The sequence below is a fragment of the Myotis brandtii genome, unplaced genomic scaffold, assembly GCF_000412655.1.
Source record: "Myotis brandtii unplaced genomic scaffold, ASM41265v1 scaffold191, whole genome shotgun sequence".
Classification (NCBI taxonomy): Eukaryota; Metazoa; Chordata; class Mammalia; order Chiroptera; family Vespertilionidae; genus Myotis; species Myotis brandtii.
The window spans coordinates 7276424-7294634 of record NW_005357115.1 but is presented as its reverse complement, the minus strand read 5'-3'; the positions used below and the strand labels follow the sequence as shown (position 1 = coordinate 7294634).

The 18211-nt window shown below is 49.6% G+C and overlaps 1 protein-coding gene and 1 long non-coding RNA gene across 2 annotated transcripts in view; both read left to right on the top strand.

The window, feature by feature from the left end:
- KCNK12 (potassium channel, two pore domain subfamily K, member 12) overlaps positions 1-18211 on the top strand; it is a 35462-nt gene that overhangs the window by 15961 nt on the left and 1290 nt on the right. Inside the window, exons 2-3 of the mRNA XM_014538499.1 lie at positions 3763-3842; positions 17665-18208. Coding sequence (XP_014393985.1) covers positions 17673-18208 — 536 coding nt within the window. The 5' untranslated portion in view covers positions 3763-3842; positions 17665-17672. The remainder of the gene's footprint in view (positions 1-3762; positions 3843-17664; positions 18209-18211) is intronic.
- Positions 3854-4566, top strand: LOC106725845. The gene is made up of 2 exons (XR_001361844.1): positions 3854-4189; positions 4483-4566. It is a non-coding gene; the product is annotated as an uncharacterized LOC106725845 (long non-coding RNA).

The following is an 18211-nucleotide window of genomic DNA, read 5'->3' as shown; positions in this document are numbered from 1 at the left end:
CATTTTAATTTCAGATATTGTATTTTTTATCTCTACAAGTTCCACTTAGTTCTTTTTCATTTTGTTCATTTCTTTCCTCATTTTCTTTATCTTTTCCTTTATATCCTTGAGCATATTTAACATATTTGTAACCGCTGTTTAAATGTCTTTGCTGTTAATTTCCTGATCGCTAGCATTTCTGGGTCTGTTTCCATTGACCAATTTTTTTTCCTCTTGTTTGTAAATTACGTCTTCACGCTTCTTTGCTTGTTTGATAATTTATTAGAGACATTGTAAATTTTACATTGTTGGTTCTTGATTATGTTGTACTCCATTAAAAAGGGTTGGACTTTGTTCTGGCAGAAACTTAGGCTACTTATACTAGTAGATAAGTTTGACATTTTCCAGGCTTGTTTTTAAGCTTTTTATAGGCTGGTCTAATGGAGCCTTTCTCTGGAACTAATTTAGCCACACTATTCAGGCATAACCTTTCTGGGGTCTCTACTATTCAGTGTATTTAGTGAAACCTTGGCACCCTGGCAGGTTGAAACTTGGGTGGTTTCTGGATCTGTGAAAGCTCTGGGAATTGTTTGGCTTACAACTCTAGCAATTGTTCTTTCCTGGAAGTTGTTTTTTTCCTTGGTCTTGAGGAGCTTCACCCTGTACCTGCACAGACTGTTATTCAGCCAAAGATTCAAGAGAACCCCTGATGCAAATTTCAGGAGCTCTTTCTCTTGATGGTTCCTTCCTCTCTGGTTACTGCCTTTGCTATAGCTGCCTTGTCCTCCTTGAACTTAAATCTGTCTCCTCAACTCAGTGAAACTGCCCCACTCTGGGTACCCCTCCCTCGATTGCTACCTGAAAATTGCCTCTAGGCATAAAACCAGGGCAATCAAAGGTCTCACATTGTTTGTTTCCCTTCTCTCAGGTATCATAATCCTAAACTACTAGTTTTCCAGTATCTGAAAATAATTGTTTAGTAGATTTTATCCAATTTCCTAGTTGTTTATGGTAGGAGGGAAGTCTAGATCCAGCTATACCCTCATGGCCTGAAGCAAAAGTAAGTGGTTAGATTCTGGATGTTTTGAAAGTAGATTGGCAGAATTTGCTAATGGATCAGATATAGGATATGAGGGGGAAAAAGACTCTAAAAGGACTCTAAAACTTTTGACATTAGCCACTGGAAAGATGAATTTGCCATTTACTGAGATGAGGAAGACTCTAGTAGAATCAAGGAGGAGGGTGGTTGGGGGAGAGAGATGAGAATCAAGAACTTAGTTTTGAAAATATAATTTTGACATGTTATCCAACTTAGACTTCAAGTTAGATGTCTGTTGGATAGTTAGATAAGCAAGTCTAGAACTCAAGGGAGAGGATGGAGCTGAGATACATATTTGGAACTTATTAGCCTACTAGAGGCCCTGTGCATGAAATTAGTGCATGGGGTTGGGGGGGTCCCTCAACCCGGCCTGCACCCTCTCACAGTCCGGGAGCCCTCAGGGGATGTCCAACTGATGGCTTAGACCCACTCCCCATGGGGAACAGGCCGAAGCTGTCAGTCACACATCCTTAGCACTGCTGCAGAGGCGGGGCTTCGCTCACCAGCTGTGAGCCCAGCTTCTGGCTGAGTGGCACTCCCCCTGTGGGAGCGCACTGACCACCAGGAGGCAGCTCCTGCATTGAGCGCCTGCCCCCCTGGTGGTCAGTTCGTGTCATATCAACTGGTCGTTCTGCCATTCAGTTGATTTGCATATTAACATTTTATTATATAAGATAAACCACTGGTTATTAACCCTGGCTGCAGTGGTACTTCAGTCACTTAAGAAACTTAGAGAAAAAAAATCAATGTTCAGATTTGACCCTAAGCCAGTGATGGCGAACCTATGACATGTGTGTCAGAGGTGACACACGAACTCATTTTTTTGGTTGATTTTTCTTTGTTAAATGGCATTTAAATATATAAAATAAATATCAAAAATATGTCTTTGTTTTACTCTGGTTGCAAATATCAAAAATTTCTATATGTGACACGGCACCAGAGTTAAGTTAGGGTTTTTCAAAATGCTGTCATGCCGAGCTCAAAAGGTTCACCATCACTGCCCTAAGCCCATTCAATCAGAAGCTCTGGGGATCAGACCTAGGAATTGATATTTTTTAAAGTTCTTCAGATTATTCTAATGTGCAGGCAGGGGTGAGAACCACTCCTAAGTGTTATTAAAGTCCTGCCAAAGGTCAGCTAGGATGGTGGTTCTCAACCCTGGCTGCATATTAAAATTACCTGGAGAGTTTTAAAAAGTCTTAATGCCCAGGCTGTTCTCCCCTCCCCCCACCCCCCAATAATCCAATTGCATCATACTCTCTGGTGATGGGGCTTAGAAACTAGTGTTTTGTTAAACTCTTCAGATAACTCCAATGTACAGCCAGGCTGAACCCCTGGTTCCAGGGAGTGATCAGGGGACCCAGAAGAGAAGAGATCTGAAGACTGAACCTTAATGTCTGAAAGATGAAGGAGTGGCTAAGCTAGAAGGAGAACCAGGAGAGAGAGGGGTGGCAGGCTTCCCCCAGATGTCTGAACTGTGGCTCTCCATTCCCATTTAAGAATTAAAAATAGAAGATCAGTGTGCATAGGTGGGGCTGTGGACTCGTGTTTCTCTGTAGGTCAGTCGGTGTTTCCCAGGGTTCTTCATCTCCTTCCCCTCCTCAGCTGTCACCTTCCCTGAGCTGCATCCTCCCTCATCACTCACCACTCATTCCCCGGCTGTCCACCTTCCACAAATCATGTTGAAATTCCTTATCCACTGGAAACCTCCCTCCCCATTCTCAGTGTTGTTGCTGGTTTACACATTTATATCCCTTTAGCGTCATTTTCATAGGGTCTTAGAGGGAGAGCAGATAAATTCAGGTGATTAGATGATTATCTTGAACCAGAAATCTACCAACCTTTTAAAATGTGAGGATCACTTTAAATGCTAGAAATGTTTTTACAGAATCCATATGATGGAAGTCACATATACTACTTTCGGTATCCATTAATAGGAAAAATGCGTATTGATAGAAAGTCTTCTGAATTAACTCACTACCACTTTTAAATGCATTAATAGTTTTACATTTACATATATTTGGAAACTAATAGCACAAGAATGTAGGAGAAAGTTATTAGGGCTGAGAACAATGCTCAGTGAACAAATAGATTCAGACACCTTTGCAATCACTGCAGAGTTGTAGGAGTCCACATTATCACGGCCCCACAGCTCTAGGCCCTGGGAAGCCACTGGAAGTTTTAGAATGGGGGAGGGGATGTTCTGGGGGCACTTAAGTTCATATATATTATTGATTTCAGAGAGGAAGGGAGAGGGAGAGAGAGATAAAAACATCAATGATGAAAGAGAATCATTGATTGGCTGCCTCCTGCACGCCCCCTACTGGGGATCAAGCCCACAACCCAGGCATCTACCCTTGATCAGATTCGAACCTGGGACCTTTCAGTCTACAGGCCAACACTCTATCCACGGAGCCAAACCGGTCAGGATGGCACTTAAGTTCTTGCTTCTTTTACAGCTTTCCCCTGTCCCTAGTGGTCTCTTTCTCTGGGAGATGAATGTGGGGTGGGTTCCTCTTCAAGAGAGCATGTAGATAAGCCAGCTGGCCTCCTGAGCAAATTACTTACCCAAAGAAAGCAAAGGAATTTTCATGAAATTGAGGCATTTTTATTCTACCACCTTCCCTTCCTCCCATCTTCCTTATCCCCTATCTTTAGGAATTCTGTTCCTTGTTCTCTCACAGGTCAAGTGGTCAACATGTCCAAGCCCTGTGTGAAGCACTGTACACACTTTATCTCATTTACTCCTCACCATCCTATGGAAGTAGGTACAATTCATATCCATACTTTACATATGAGGTAACTGAGGCAAAGAGACGTTAAAGGACCTTCTCAGATGGACGAGCTAGTGAGCATGCCACCCCCACCCCACCCTCCACAGCATAGTTGGCGCTGTCTGAATGATGAGAAATTTAGAGACATAAAAGGTTCCAAATGACTGAGTTGGGGAAGGACACTGAGTTATATCCAGGCCTCCCACAGGGTCCCTCCTCTGGCAGCAGCCTGCCCGGTCTCCTCCAGGATTCTACAAACTGGACCCAGACCCTCCACGGCCGAGTGTGGTCAGCACTCCCCTTTGCTGCACCCTCATCTCGAGTCAAACAGAACCTGGTACCGTGCATCTCTGAGTCTTTACTACAGCAGTACCTCCCTCCGCCCAGAATGCCCTCTCCTGTCCTCTCCCCTCCCTCAACCCAAGTCCAGGTAGCAGTCAAGGGCCACTTCCTCTGCAGAGCCCACCCTGACAGGCTTCACTGACCCTCCTTCCTCGTTCGGTTCTGCCTTTGATGATCTGACCACACCTGTGTGACTTCCCTCCCCACCAGCCTGTTAGACCCGGCCCTAACAAATAATGACAAAAGGAATCGTCTTTAATTCATTAAAGTAATATCTGCTTATTATAGAACACTTGAAAAGAAAGAAGCACAAAGAAGTAAAAGAAAAAACTCCCACATATTTCCACCAGTAAAGTAGAACTACTACGGAGATTTTGCCTTTGAGTCTTTTTTTTTCTGGACAAAATTTGGGATCTTTCTTTTCCTATGTTGACATGTGATGTACACATAAGCTTTCCCAAGCACCCCTGTGTTTGGAAGCACAGTGGCCTTGGAGATGTGCTGTAGTTTGTCAGCATCCCCCTCAGCCTTAGCCCAGGGACCTCCAAGGAGAGGCCTGGTGAAGACCGTGTGAGTGAGTGAGTCACTGGGTTGTCTGGGGGGTGGAAAGACGGTGGGTTATGTTTGGTGCGTGATACGTGTTAGGTCCAGGGGGGCCATTCAGGAAGCTGGAAAATTACAGAGCGCTCATGCTGGGCCCATGTCTGCCAACAAACGGCATTTAAAATGTATCTCATGAAATTCTAACTTTTGCAATCTATGAGCTGCACAGGCAGAAAAGCACACAGGACTGATGTGCTTAGTGAGAACACTGGGACAATGGCGCTGGCCATCTCGAGGGCCTGGGAAGGTGGGGCTGGAAAGAGAAAGGAGAGCCCCTGACACTCGGAGCTGACAGGTGTAGGCCCGCACAGAGGCGCCAGGGCTCCCCCGGGTTACGAGGCTGAGGCACGGGCTGAGACTACCCTAAGAACTGGTACCGTGAGAACTCCTTTGGCCTAGCTGATCCCTGAGACATCATGTGAGTGTTAAGGGGGGATTGAGGGGGGACGGGGCAGTACAGGGAAGGGCTGGCATGTTTGTGAGCCTGTCGTCGGGGTAAAGGTCAGTCTTTGCTTTCGTCTGAAAAGGGAAAGGCAGTCCAAAAGGAGAGGTGAAATTAGTGGTGGTGTTTCTAGAATGTTGCTTGGCCTTTCACTGCCACCTAGAGCTGAGGGAAGGCAGGCCCCAGGGACCCGGCACCACATCTGGGGGTCCCCTGCTCCCAGGGCGTCTTCCTGCCTTCGTGGTGGAAAGAACCCCCGCCCCCTCCCATCATCAGCAGAAGCAGCTCTGAGAATCGAAGCTGGGTGGATGGTGCTTCACTCATTGGCAGAGAGATGGGAAATAAAGACTTTAAAGATCTTACACACCCTTCTACAGACCCCTAGAATCACAGCCGCAGGGAGGAGCAGGAGGGAGGACCCACCCCAGCCCAGCTTGCTGGCCCAGCTCCCAGGAGACCAGTCCATGGGCAGCATCCACAGCCTCATGACCACCCTGATCACCCATGTCCTTTTTTCCCAAAGAGCCAACAGAACCCACACCTGGGGGAACACACCCCATTGCCTTTTGGGGTGTCTGTCCAGCCACGGGGAAGGAGCACGTAGCAGGACAGCTGAGCTTCTGACAGACTTCTACTCTGAGAGCCCTGGACAGTGCTGTCAGAGATCAGAGACCTGCAGAGGGAGGGTCAGCCACTGTGAGGCCACCGCCCAAATTCTGACACCCCATCCCCCCCACTTTCTTGCCTTGGACCATGCCATTCAGAGGCTCAGAATGTGCATCTGAAAACTAAAGATAATAGCACCTGCCTCGTAGATAATTGGGAGGAAATAAACTGTGTGTGAAAATTGCCTTTAAAGCCTAATTCCCATAGAAGCCTAGTAAGGAAAGCAACACAGTGTAGCGATCAGAGCTAAAAGCAGTTGTCATCTGTGCTTGTTGTTGGGGTTGCTCTCTGCTGCGGTGGTGGCTGCGACAGGGTCTGCGACACAGTGCCCCAGCAGCTCCTTCCCGCAGTTACATTGACACACCTGCTCAAGGAAGCTAAAGTCCCCACCTCAAGTAATGCCTTTAATGACATCACATTCACATTTCAGGGTGCAGACTGACCCGAGCGTTCACCCACCCGGGGTATGAAGTGTTTCCAGTAGCCAGCGCTGAAAACCGGCGGGCTTCCTTCTTTTCTGCTGGTCACTGTGGCTTGCACTGCTCCCCCCACACCTGAGTGCTTTGCAGGCAGCAGGAGCCCGGGCGCCGCCCCCTGACGTTGGTGCTCTCAGCTTACACGCTGTCCCTGCTGAGGCCCTCAAGAGTCACTGTGCAGCAGTGATTTCTCTGATAAAACGAGAACGTGTGCAATGAGGCCAGGGTCCAGCTGAAACCTCCTGTAGGCTTTTGAAAGCTCTGTCCGGCTGCAAGACTCCAGAACAAGCCCAGGGTGGCTGGCCCCACCCCCAGAAGACCCTCCCCTCAGACCTCCCAGGAAGCAGAGCAAGAAGGGAGGACAGTGGCAGAGGCACCTTACAGTTATAAAGGTCGGAGTCTAGACTATAGTAGTCCCCCTTATCGCGCGGGATAAGTCCCAAGATCCAGGGGATGCCTGAAACAGTAGACAGTACCAACCATATGTACACTATGATTTTTCCCATACATACATACATACATACATACATACATACATACATACATATTTTTTCAGTTAAAGGAAGCACTTTACAGCTTCTCTTTGGCAGGTCTGAATTGCCAGCATCACTATTCTTATAGTTCCGGGCCATTAAGTAAAATAAGGGTTACTTGAACACAAGCACCTCAATACCATGACAGTCCATCTGGTAACCCAGAGAGCTATAAAGTGGGCAGGTAGCGTATACAGCCTGGATATGCTGGACAAAGGGATGATTCACATCCTGGGCCGGACAGAGTAGGATGGTATGACATTTCATCATGCTACTCAGAAGCACATGCAATTTAAAACTTATCTATTATTTCTGGAATCTTCCACTTAATATTTTCAGACTGTAGTTGACTGTGGGTAACTGAAACCACTGGAAGCAAAGCCATGAACAAGGGGAGACTACTGTGATTTTATAACAAAAAAACCCAACACCACTTATTCTGTTTATTGAGCACCTACTAAATACCCAGGATTGTGTTAGATCTGAGTGAGACTAGAATTGTGACTCGTGGACAAAGGCACTGCTCCTGGGGCCATGCACATCCTGGAGAGCTTGTGAAAAGCAGTCAGCTCTGGGCAGTCCCCTGTGCTAAGAAGACCAGACTCCACCCCTGGAGCCCAAGCCCCCAGTGGGGGTGAGGAGAGCTGGCATCAGAGACACCTGAGGGGAGGGCACCTGAGGACCAGGGGCGTGAGCAGGGCCTGAGCGTGTGCGCCTGGCTGGAGGAGCCCAGCAGGTCTGGCGGAAGCAGCTGGTTCCTTGGCTGCCCCCATCTTGCCTGGGAGGTTATTTCTCTGTATATAAATAGTCCCCTGCAGTTAGCATGATAAATATAAACACAGCCTCCTGATCATAGCTCAGAAACCAAGCTTTGCATCTGAGCTTCCTGCTGCCACCGCTGCTGTAAAACACAGGATGCGCAAGGGGCAGCATGCAGGCTTCTGCAGCCGAGCACGGGCGCATCAGTCCGCTCGGCTGCCACGAAGGAGTGCACAGCCCGGGGGCTTCTGGCTCACAATTCTGGAGGCCAGAAGTCCAAGCTCAAGGTGCGGCAGGATTGGGGTGTTTAGGCCTCTCTTCTTGACGTGTAGGTGGCTGTCTTCTCTGTGTCTTCACATGGTCTTCCCTCTGTGCGTGTCTGTGTCCTACTCTCCTCTTCTTATGAGGATACCAGGCATAGGCAGGGCCTACTTGCACGACCTCATTTTACCTCAATCACCTCTTTGCAAGCCCTATCAGCTACAGTCACATTCCAAGCTACTGCAGGGTTAGGGCTTCAACTTACACATTTGGGGAAACAAGAGGCCATGGAGGCCATCCCTCTGCCTTCAGACTGACACATGTCAGAACCTTCCTGGGCAAAGGAGGGTCAGTCTGCATTTTAAAGGCCACCCTGGAGAAAGAGATTCCATATATTTGGTGGGACTACGCTAACCTGAAGATTTCCGGAAATTGCTGTTGCTTATTACATGTGACGAAAGCCAGCGTACTTCCACAAAGGATGTGAACAGATTTAAGTGATAAAACTAGAATAAGCCGAACTGTATGCTCAAAGAGGCCAGGGTGGTGACCTAGCTCAGTGCTTGCACATAGCAGGTATTCAACAGATGTTGTGAACAGGAGAAAGAAGGGGGAGGGATGAATTACGGAAGCCAAAAAATAATCGAAAATTGATGAGAAATGTACCAGCTGCCGGGACACAGTCCGATAGCAATTGCTCACACTACCTTGGCTCGAGTGTCCACGGAGCCGGCAAACCCTGGCACTCAGTGTGTGGGAGCCAGGGCACAAGTGCGCCTAGAAAACCAACACTTCAGATCCTGAATTCAAGAAGAAACGAATCTAGTGCATCTTTAAATAAGGGACATGGGAAATGATTTTTTTCCTTTGGTTTTGCAAAAGACACAGACATCATCTTCAAATGGGTGTTTCCACCATTCCTTCCCAAAGGCAGGAGGTGAAACATTCAATCACAGTGAAAGCATTTCAGTCGCAGTGGAGAGCAAGGATAATAAGGTCCATTGTTGCTATTTCCTGATGACCTGACTTAATACAGAGATAGCATCCTTACCGCTGAGGGTCTCCGGGCTCTCGTTCATGGCCTTTAATGGGGAGAGCCAGTGCCTGGCACGTAAATATTTGTTGTGTGAAGACATCCCTGGGACACCTTATCCATATGATCCCTGACTCTACATCCCAATCCAGAACCCACAGACCCTCCCCCACCACCTCCACCTGCTTGGCTAAGGCATCTTTATTATTCGGCCAGTGGCACCTCCTCTGGGAAGCCCTCCCAGACCTTTGCTCTTGTGTCTTGGCTTCCTGTGATGTCTCCTATGCTGTCGTTTTTGTAGGGTATCATTCTCTTGAGAACAGGGGCCTTACCATATTCATTTTTATTTATAAATTTAAAAAAAATAACAATGCTTGTTGGGGGAGAAATTTTGGTTTTAAAAGTAGTAACTGCCCCGTTTGCACCACAGGAAGTGTGAAATATTTATAACAACATACAGAAGATAATTAAAATAAGAATCACCTATATTTCCACAACCTAGAGGCATGCTCCACCTATGAATTAAATACCTGTGTGTTCACACACATGCACAGTTAGAGCCAAATAAAGTAGAAGATTGGAAGGAGTTTCTTTAAAAAGCAATAATGAGTGGCATCCAATAAAAGGCTGTGCTGGAATGCTGAGCGCAGAACCATTTTGAGAAGTTGAAAGCAGCCCCTGAGAGCAGGACCCAGGCCAGGCATTCACAGCAGGGCTGGGGTGCTCAGATGCGGCACGTCACCCCTCCAGCGCACAGCACGCCTGCATCAGACAGTGCTGCTTTATGACCATGACCGAGTGAGATGGAAACAAGACCACTCACCCATAACCATCTCTGAACAAAGACCAAAGAAGAACATTTTCCAAACCACACACAAAAATGACCCAGCACCCCTATCTGGTTAAGGTGAGCGACTCCTGTTTCCTCTCCAATCACAGCTTTGGCCTTGTCACCTCCTATCCGTTATTCCCACCTCCTAGGTAAGAAATACCAAGAGACCCAATCCCAGAAATATCCTTGCTCCCTGCAGCACCCAATCCACAGCACAGCCTTGCTTCCTTGAGCCCTCCCCAGAGTGGCCTAACTCAAGCCCAAATTCTGACTAAGTCCTTTCTGCTGCCCGCTGGCTGAGATGCCCCACAGCTCCCCGTGGTGCCCTGGCTCCCTTGAGGTAGTGAGTCCATACACTCAATTTTTTGTTTTGTTTTGTTAATCTTCACCCGAGGATATTTTTCCATTGATTTTTAGAGAGAGTGGAAGGGAGGGGAGGAGGGAGGAGGAGGGAGGAGAAGGGAGAGAGGGAGAGGGAGAGAGGGGGGGGAGAGAGAGAGAGACAGAGACAGCAATGCAAGAGACACACCGATTGGTTTTGAGCCTGCAACCGAGGTATGTGCCCTTGACCAGAATCAAACCTGGGGCCCTTCAGTCCATGGGCCAATGCTCTATCCACTGAGCCAAACTGGCTAGGGCAGTACACCCAATTTTATTCAACTTCAGGTGTGTTCACGTGGCTGTGGGGCATGGACAATATCACACATCACCGTGTTCCTTTCCCAGCCCTTTCCTGGCACATTGCAGGCCTCAAGAATATGTTAGGTGAATTCATTCAAACTAAGATGAAACAAGTTTCTGGTACAGTGCCTGCTGGTGACCACTAGACAAACTGCCACTTCTGTCAGGAATTTAGCAGCTGTCCCCTGGGCGCCTGCATTACAGAGGCTGAGAAGACATCTGAGACCTGGGCTGTGTGACAACACAGAAAAACGCAAAGGCTTAAATGGTGCCCTGGGACAGTAGTCACTGGTACCGGGCCACCGCGAGCAGCACATGACTAAGTGAACGTACTGCTAGGGGATGAGTGGATGCAGAGAGGAGAAAGGAAAGGATGTCAAGCTGTCGCAGACCTTGAAAGGCGGGAATGGCAGGTGCACAGGCGTGGAGGAGAGACCGTTCGTGGTACACGTCTGCTGGACACGGGGCTGTGCAGGCTGGGGCTCTGCCTGTCCTGCTCCCCTTGTCGCCACAGTGCCTGACACACAGCAGGCTTTCAGTTAGTGCCTTCCCTGTCTTCCCTGGCCCTGAATTTAGTCTCCTACCACAGTTCTGGGCTGAGGCTAGGGCTCTGCTCCTTTTGTGAGGGGCGGGGGAGGGAGGGCGGTGATCTCACTTCTGAATTAGTCACAGAGAGACAGGGACGGATCTGAGGGAGGAGGGGACAGGGCAAGGCTGGGCTCTGTAAGTGAGTCACCTTCCTGCCAGCTCCAGCTCCCAGGGCTTGACAGCTGCTCCCGGGAGGTCACTCAGGAGGAGCCGCCCCGGAGGCAGGAGTGGTTACCCAGCTTTTAATAACTCATTTTGCTGAATGATTTGTGGGGAGGAGAGAAAGCCTTAATCACAGAGATGAAGTGCAGAGTCTCAGGGCTGGATCAAGTCACCCCTTTGGCGAGGAAAGCAGTGCCAAGGCCCAAAGGCAATTCTCAGGATCACTTGCCCATTGCTCACCGTTTACCCAAACTTTTCTGATGTAAAAACTCACCCACCTGCAGCCTGTGGGCTTCAGTCTCCTCCTAGATCCCTGCCCTCTCAGCCACCCCCACCTGCCCTCCTACCCTCCTCAGAGAACATCCTCCCAAAGGCCCCATCGAACAAGCCAGAAGCAAACAGGAAAATGGGGAGGGCCCCGCTTCCTCCTTGGCCTTGCTGGCCGCTGCCTCTTCGGCCTGAGTCATGGAGCATCCAGTACCAGCCCAGCCCCGCACCAGCTCTGAGCAAAGGGAACCGCGCAGGCGGCCCTCGGGGAGCTGTCTGTCCATCTCGTGTGCAACTTAGACCAGTCCACAAACGCCACCAAACAGAGCAGCCCGGCCTCAACTTTCCCACAAGAGTGCCATTTGCCAGCACCCCCCCTGCTGCCACACTCAGTGTGGGGACCGGAGAAGGTGGTGCCTCCCTCTAGCAGGGCCTCTCCCCCAGCTCAGGGCAAACCCAGAGGGGATGTTGCCACTCACCTGGAACCTCCTGAGGCGAAGCGAGGTGAAAGGGCAGCAAGTCAATGATAGAGTCTGTCTTGGGGGAGTCTTTCCTTGTCCAAAATTCCTCGTCAAGGCCTGTCTGGATCTCGCATCAGGTAAAATCGTGATGCACTTCAGCTGTGATGCAAAGGCCACGCCTCGCACGTGGAGCTTCCTGATTGAGCTTGCTGTGTTTTACGCACTTTTCATGGCCCAGGCGCTGTGGGAAGCATGGGGAAAGCAACTCCTCATTTACTCCTCACAGCAGCCTCCCGAGGTAGACGTCATCAGGCCACTTTCAGAGGGAGAAGTAGCATGTTCACATGGAGGCGCCAGAGGGTGAGGCCTCAGCCCCTGCTCCCAGCCTCCTCTGCTCGCACCTCTCCAAGAAAGGAGGTGCTGGTGCCCTTCCCAAGCGGCAGGAATGGCGACTTGCTGAGCTTGGCTTCTGCAGCTGGAGGTTTCAGTGCTTGTCCGTTTCTAGATGCCAGGCTCAGGAGCTGGAGACTCTCCTGGAGGTGAAGCTCAAGTTCAGCCCCAGTACAAGGTGGGGGAAGTCCCTCCGCCTTGTCCTTCTCCTTCTTGCACAGGCTCACCCACTCCATCAGCAAGAATTACTGCAAATTGTGGGGCAGGCACTGAGCTGCCCGTGGGGACCAGCCAAGCCGAACCCCCCACACAGCGGCCCTGTGCACCCTCCCAGTGGGGCGCGCCTTTCTCAAACCACCACCCACCCCTCAGGCCTGAATACAAGTACCTTCTCCTCTCTGTCTTTCCCAATCACTGTACGAAGAGGCTGGTCTGGGTGCACCTGGGCCTTGGGGATAGTTTTGTTTCCCAGGTGATTCGATTGTGCAGCCAGAGTAAAAACTGCTGTGCCAGCCAGAAGCAACCTGCTTCTTTTTCTCCCCAACTCTTGTGCGTTTGGCTTTTCCCTTATCACGTCGCAAGCTCCTTCCTCTGCTTTCAAATCTGGGCTCTGCCACTTGCTTGTTCTATGATCTGGGCAAGTTATTTAACCTCAGTATCTTTACCTACTAAATGACTGTGTTTATTAATCTCACAATTGGGAATGATAATCATTCTCAGTGTCATTCATCAAATCTAAGACACTATCGATTACAAATGTACCACTACTACATACCATTAAGAATTTTAAATGCTGTCAAATAAACTGTCAGGCCATCGATTGTAAGATCCATTCTGATTTCAGGGATGTTAAAATTCAAGGGGAAAAGCTGTGACTTAGAATGAGTGAGTGGCTCGGAGTTGTTGTGAGGATGAAATGCATTGATACACACGAAGTCTTGGCAAAGTGCCTGGAAATAGTGAGGGCTCAACACCATCAGCCACTATTACCCCCTCCACATTTTCACTCCTCACTGAATGCTTTAATGACTTTTCCCAGCCATTCTTCCAGCCCCTCTTCTCCCTAAAGGTTCTGGATTTATCCAAGCTGGTTGTCCTCCCCAGAAAAGTGACTTGGATAAGGATGACATGGACAGCCCTAAGGGTCCTAGGGAAGCCTCTCAGGTCCAGCCCTCCTCCATGGAGCATGGCCAGAAGCCTCCCTTTTTCTCCTGGAGAGTCAGTGTCAGAGCTCCAGCCACAGAGAAGCCTGACAGCAGCCCCACCATCCACCCTCCACCCCACAGCCCACCCACACTCCCTCTGTTCCCTGTTTGGAGAGGGAGGGGCACTGGAAGGTCTGGCTGCTGCCCTGGCCTTGGGTGTGAGTTTCAGGCTGCTTGATTATTAAAGTGAGGCTGTTAATCCCCCCTCTGGGCAGTCAGGAAAGATCAACAAAGCATCATGATGTACACTTTAAATAGCTTACCATTTTATGTCAACGATCTATAATAATAAAAGCATAATATGCAAATCAACTGAACGGCCAAACAGCAGAACGACCGTCCAGACGTCCTTCCAGACAACCTTCCGGACAAAGCCAAGGCTGCAAGGGCTGAGGCAGCCAGGGCTTCGAAGGCCTACTCTTGTAGGACTTTCATGCATAGGGCCTCTAGTATCTCAATAAATCTAAAATTAAGAACAGAAATTTCAATCAAAGTATTTGAAATTGGGCAGATTCCAATCAGAAGGGGCACTGGGGATACCATATAACATTGTTTTTTAAAGGAAGTGCTTTAGCCCATTTGCATCAGAATCATCAGGGGACATTTGCTAGATGCAAATTCCTGGGTCCCTCTCCTGACCTCCTAAATAAACCTCTGGAGTGGGACCTGCCTTGAAATCTGCATGGCGGGGGAAGGAAGGGGGTTAATCCTCACCTGAGGATATTTTTCCATTGGTTTTTAGGGAGAGTGGAAGAGAAAAGGAAAGACAGAAAAACATTGATGTGAGAGAAACACATTGATTGGTTGCCTCCTGCAAGAGCCCCGACCAGGGCCCAGGCCCTAGGGGAGCCTGCAACCAAGGTACCTGCCCTTGACTGGAATTGAACCCGGGACCCTTTGGTCCACAGGCTGACGCTCTATCCAAACCGGCTAGGGCAGAATCTGCTTTTTAATCATGCATTCCAGTTGCTTGGAACAGCCCTGGTTTATATATGCTGTTCTGGGGTAATTATTAGTAGTGTCTTTTTACTCTCAAAAGTACCCTGGATTGGACTGTCAATTATATTTCTCCTCCTCGGAGCTGATACTACAGAACCAACAGGACAGGGTGCCTGAGGTGGTGAGCCAAGACTTCCCGTCTTCTGGCACAGTGGGAAGGGCTCCAGGGTCAGCTCAGCCACTTACAAACTATAACATGGGGAGTACCCTCAACTCCCTTGGCCCATGTCCTGGCCTACGTTGTTGGGTTGATGATGCTTCCCTCACAGGGTGGCTGGAGGAATTTGACGTGTCCAGCATCTGGCAAAGAGGCTCTACCTAGAGCCACCGAAACAGATCAGAACTGGCCTCCCCATCTCGATTCCAGATTCCTTGAGCTGAACTCTGGAGGCCCTGTCACTAGGGCCCCATTTGCGAAGGCGGCACCAGACAGGCTGTGCAAATGAGCTTCACAGCTTTTGTCAAAGTAGCACAATAAAGCCCCCAAGTGTCTGCTCTTTGCAAAGTGGGATGGCAGATCAATTGTGGCATAAACAAAATAGCAGGCTTGGTGCAAACCCGGGGACAGATTACGCCTCTGCAGGGTGTGATTGGGGAAGGAGGGGTTCTCAGGATGGCTGGGTTTGTCTTTTCTCTGCCTGAAGCTTCAAGGCCCCTCTCCAGAGCCAGCCTGGCTCCCACAGATTGTCAGAGCTCAGGGGACCACTCCTCCACTCTGAGAAGGGGCAGCCCAGGCAGGGACCCCACTGCCCTCAGCAGGAAGCCTGACCCCAGGGCCTCAGCTTCCCCAGAGCTCAGACCTCAGGAATTGGGCCAGTGAGAGGGACATTTGCGTTGGGTGCCCTCTGTGTTGTCAGAGAACCTTGTGACCTGCCTATCCACTTCTGGGCAGACAGTGCCACAATCACAGCCAATCAAGCATTTGAGATCATTTTAGGCCTGCAGTCACGACCATGAGGAGACCCCAAGACAAGTTCTGGCCCAGCCTCTCTGTGGAGGCAGCAGGGGAAAGCTGTGCCCTGGCTCAGGGATGAGCTGCTGGCAGCAGAGGGGTGAGCATCTGTACAAAACCTCTAAGAAGGCAACCCAGAGACTCTGTGAGGGTAGGGACTGCATCTGTCTGGTTTTCCACCATATCCCTGAGCCTAGTATGAGGCCTGCCAAACTATGTCACCAGTACACGTCTGCTGAGGAATGAATGAATGGGTGGTGGTTGATCTTCCAGCTGCATATCTGGTGGTGCTGCCTTGTAGAGGCCCTACCTCAGTAGAGAAGGAGAACTGGGGGGCTGAGAAACAGGTCTCATTCTGGTTCCATCATTCAGGGACATCCAGGAGGACAGATGCTCATGCAATACTGGTTGATGTGATAACCAAGCTGGCTACTTAAGTGACTAATGGGCGGGAAGCATATACAGAGTGGATGTGCTGGAAAAGGGAGGATTCACGTCCTAGGCAGGATGGCATGAAATTGCACCACATTACTCAGAACGGTGGATAATTTAAAACTTATGGATTTTTTATTTGTGGAATTTAATATTTTCAGACCATGGTTGACCATGGGTAACTGAAACCGTTGAAAGCAAACCTGCACCTAAGAAGTAAATCAGGTTAATTTTTTTTTTCTAATGAACTTAAGAACTTGAATTTGGCTTTAAATAGGAGCAAAATTCCTCTATCAAATTCCTGGTTACATTGCTAATTTGGTTTTTCATTCTCTTGTGGCCAAATTCTAAATCTAGGGATATAATCCATCTTCCTCGACGTGAGGGTCATGATCATAAGATTTTCTCCTAACTTGAGTCATTAGGCATAAAATCAAGATCATGGTCAGGCAAGTGGGCATTTCCTCCAGGGAATCTAGAGAATGATTAACACACAGGCTTAAGGAATTACTCTTAAAAAATATTTTCTCAGACCCTTTTAAGGAGATAGTAAGCCCAGGGAGACAAAACTCTACACACACACACACACACACACACACACCACACACACACTTCCTGGGGCTGGCCCCACCCCACTAGCAGCACAGGTAGCCCTCCTGACATTGGGTATGAATTCACTTCTGACCTCTGCTGCAGAGGTGTTGACGGGTGCCATAGTGCTACTCAGACAGATGATTCATTTTCAGCTCAGACTCCAAGCAGCAGCGACTCTTCCTACAAAGAGATGAAACCCCCTCCTGTAACCAGAGTCAGGCAACCATGAGTCCCACAGAGAGACTACAGCCAGCAGCAGGCTGAGAGCTCAGGTTGGAGGCGCAGAGCTGCCACTCTGTGCGGCCCTGCATGGCATGAGCAGAGCCTTCTACAGAAATCAATTGATAAAGAATCTCCTTTACAGACTGTGCTTTGAATAAGTGGGTAAGTTAAGACTTAATTATAAGAGTTCAAAGCAAATAAGCAGCTGCCCAGGCACAGAACAGACCTGCCAAGACAAAAGCAACCCCAGACACACACAGCACAGGCCCGCATTGAACCAAAACCTTTCCCTTGGCAAGTGTGAGCAAGAATGACGTGGTCCTTGGGTGAGAAGCTGACGTTCAACGGCAGCCATGTTTACTCTCTGAAGATTGTGGCCTCCTTCTCAAACAATCCTTTTGTCAGTTTCATAAACCCCTTTTCAGAGACCATCAAATATAGCTACCTGGACTGAACACACTACCTGGTCCCCAGAAATCCCATATAAAATGAAGCCTTTATGGCATTCTATCCTAACAAGGCCCAGGTGTGCCACTGTTACATTAAAAAACCGATTGGAGGGGTGGAAGAGCAGGTGACACTTGCTTTGCGGCATCTCAGTGGTTTGCATCTGTGCAGTGGTTTCTGTTGTGCCCTGATGGGTCCTTCCTAGTGACCACCTTGCCTCGCCCATTTTGGTTTATAATCCCCAACAGGAGGGGCCATGTCTCCTCCAACAGTTTATGGGCTGCCAAGATCAGAAACAATGTCTAGTGCCACTAAGGGAGAGAAATGTCTGAATACTGATTCCCCTCTACTTGAGTGATACCACTCCAGACAGGAGCCATGTCATCACCTGCATATACACAGCGCCCACCCCATAGGGCCTCCTGCCCAGCCGGGACCTCCCTGACCCTTGCCCTGTCTCCACAGGTTTCGGCATGACCACCCCCGCCACGGTGGGTGGGAAGGCCTTCCTCATCGCCTATGGGCTGTTTGGCTGCGCTGGGACCATCCTGTTCTTCAACCTCTTCCTGGAGCGCATCATCTCGCTGCTGGCCTTCATCATGCGCGCCTGCCGGGAGCACCAGCTGCGCCGCAGCGGCTTGCTGCCCGCCACCTTCGGCCGCGGCTCTGCGCTCTCGGAGGCCGACTGCTTGGCGGGCTGGAAGCCCTCGGTGTACCACGTGCTGCTGATTCTGGGCCTGTTCGCCGTGCTGCTGTCCTGCTGCGCCTCGGCCATGTACACCAGCGTGGAGGGCTGGGACTACGTGGACTCGCTCTACTTCTGCTTCGTCACCTTCAGCACCATCGGCTTCGGGGACCTGGTGAGCAGCCAGCACGCCGCCTACCGGAACCAGGGGCTGTACCGCCTGGGGAACTTCCTCTTCATCCTGCTCGGCGTGTGCTGCATCTACTCGCTCTTCAATGTCATCTCCATCCTCATCAAGCAGGTGCTCAACTGGATGCTGCGCAAGCT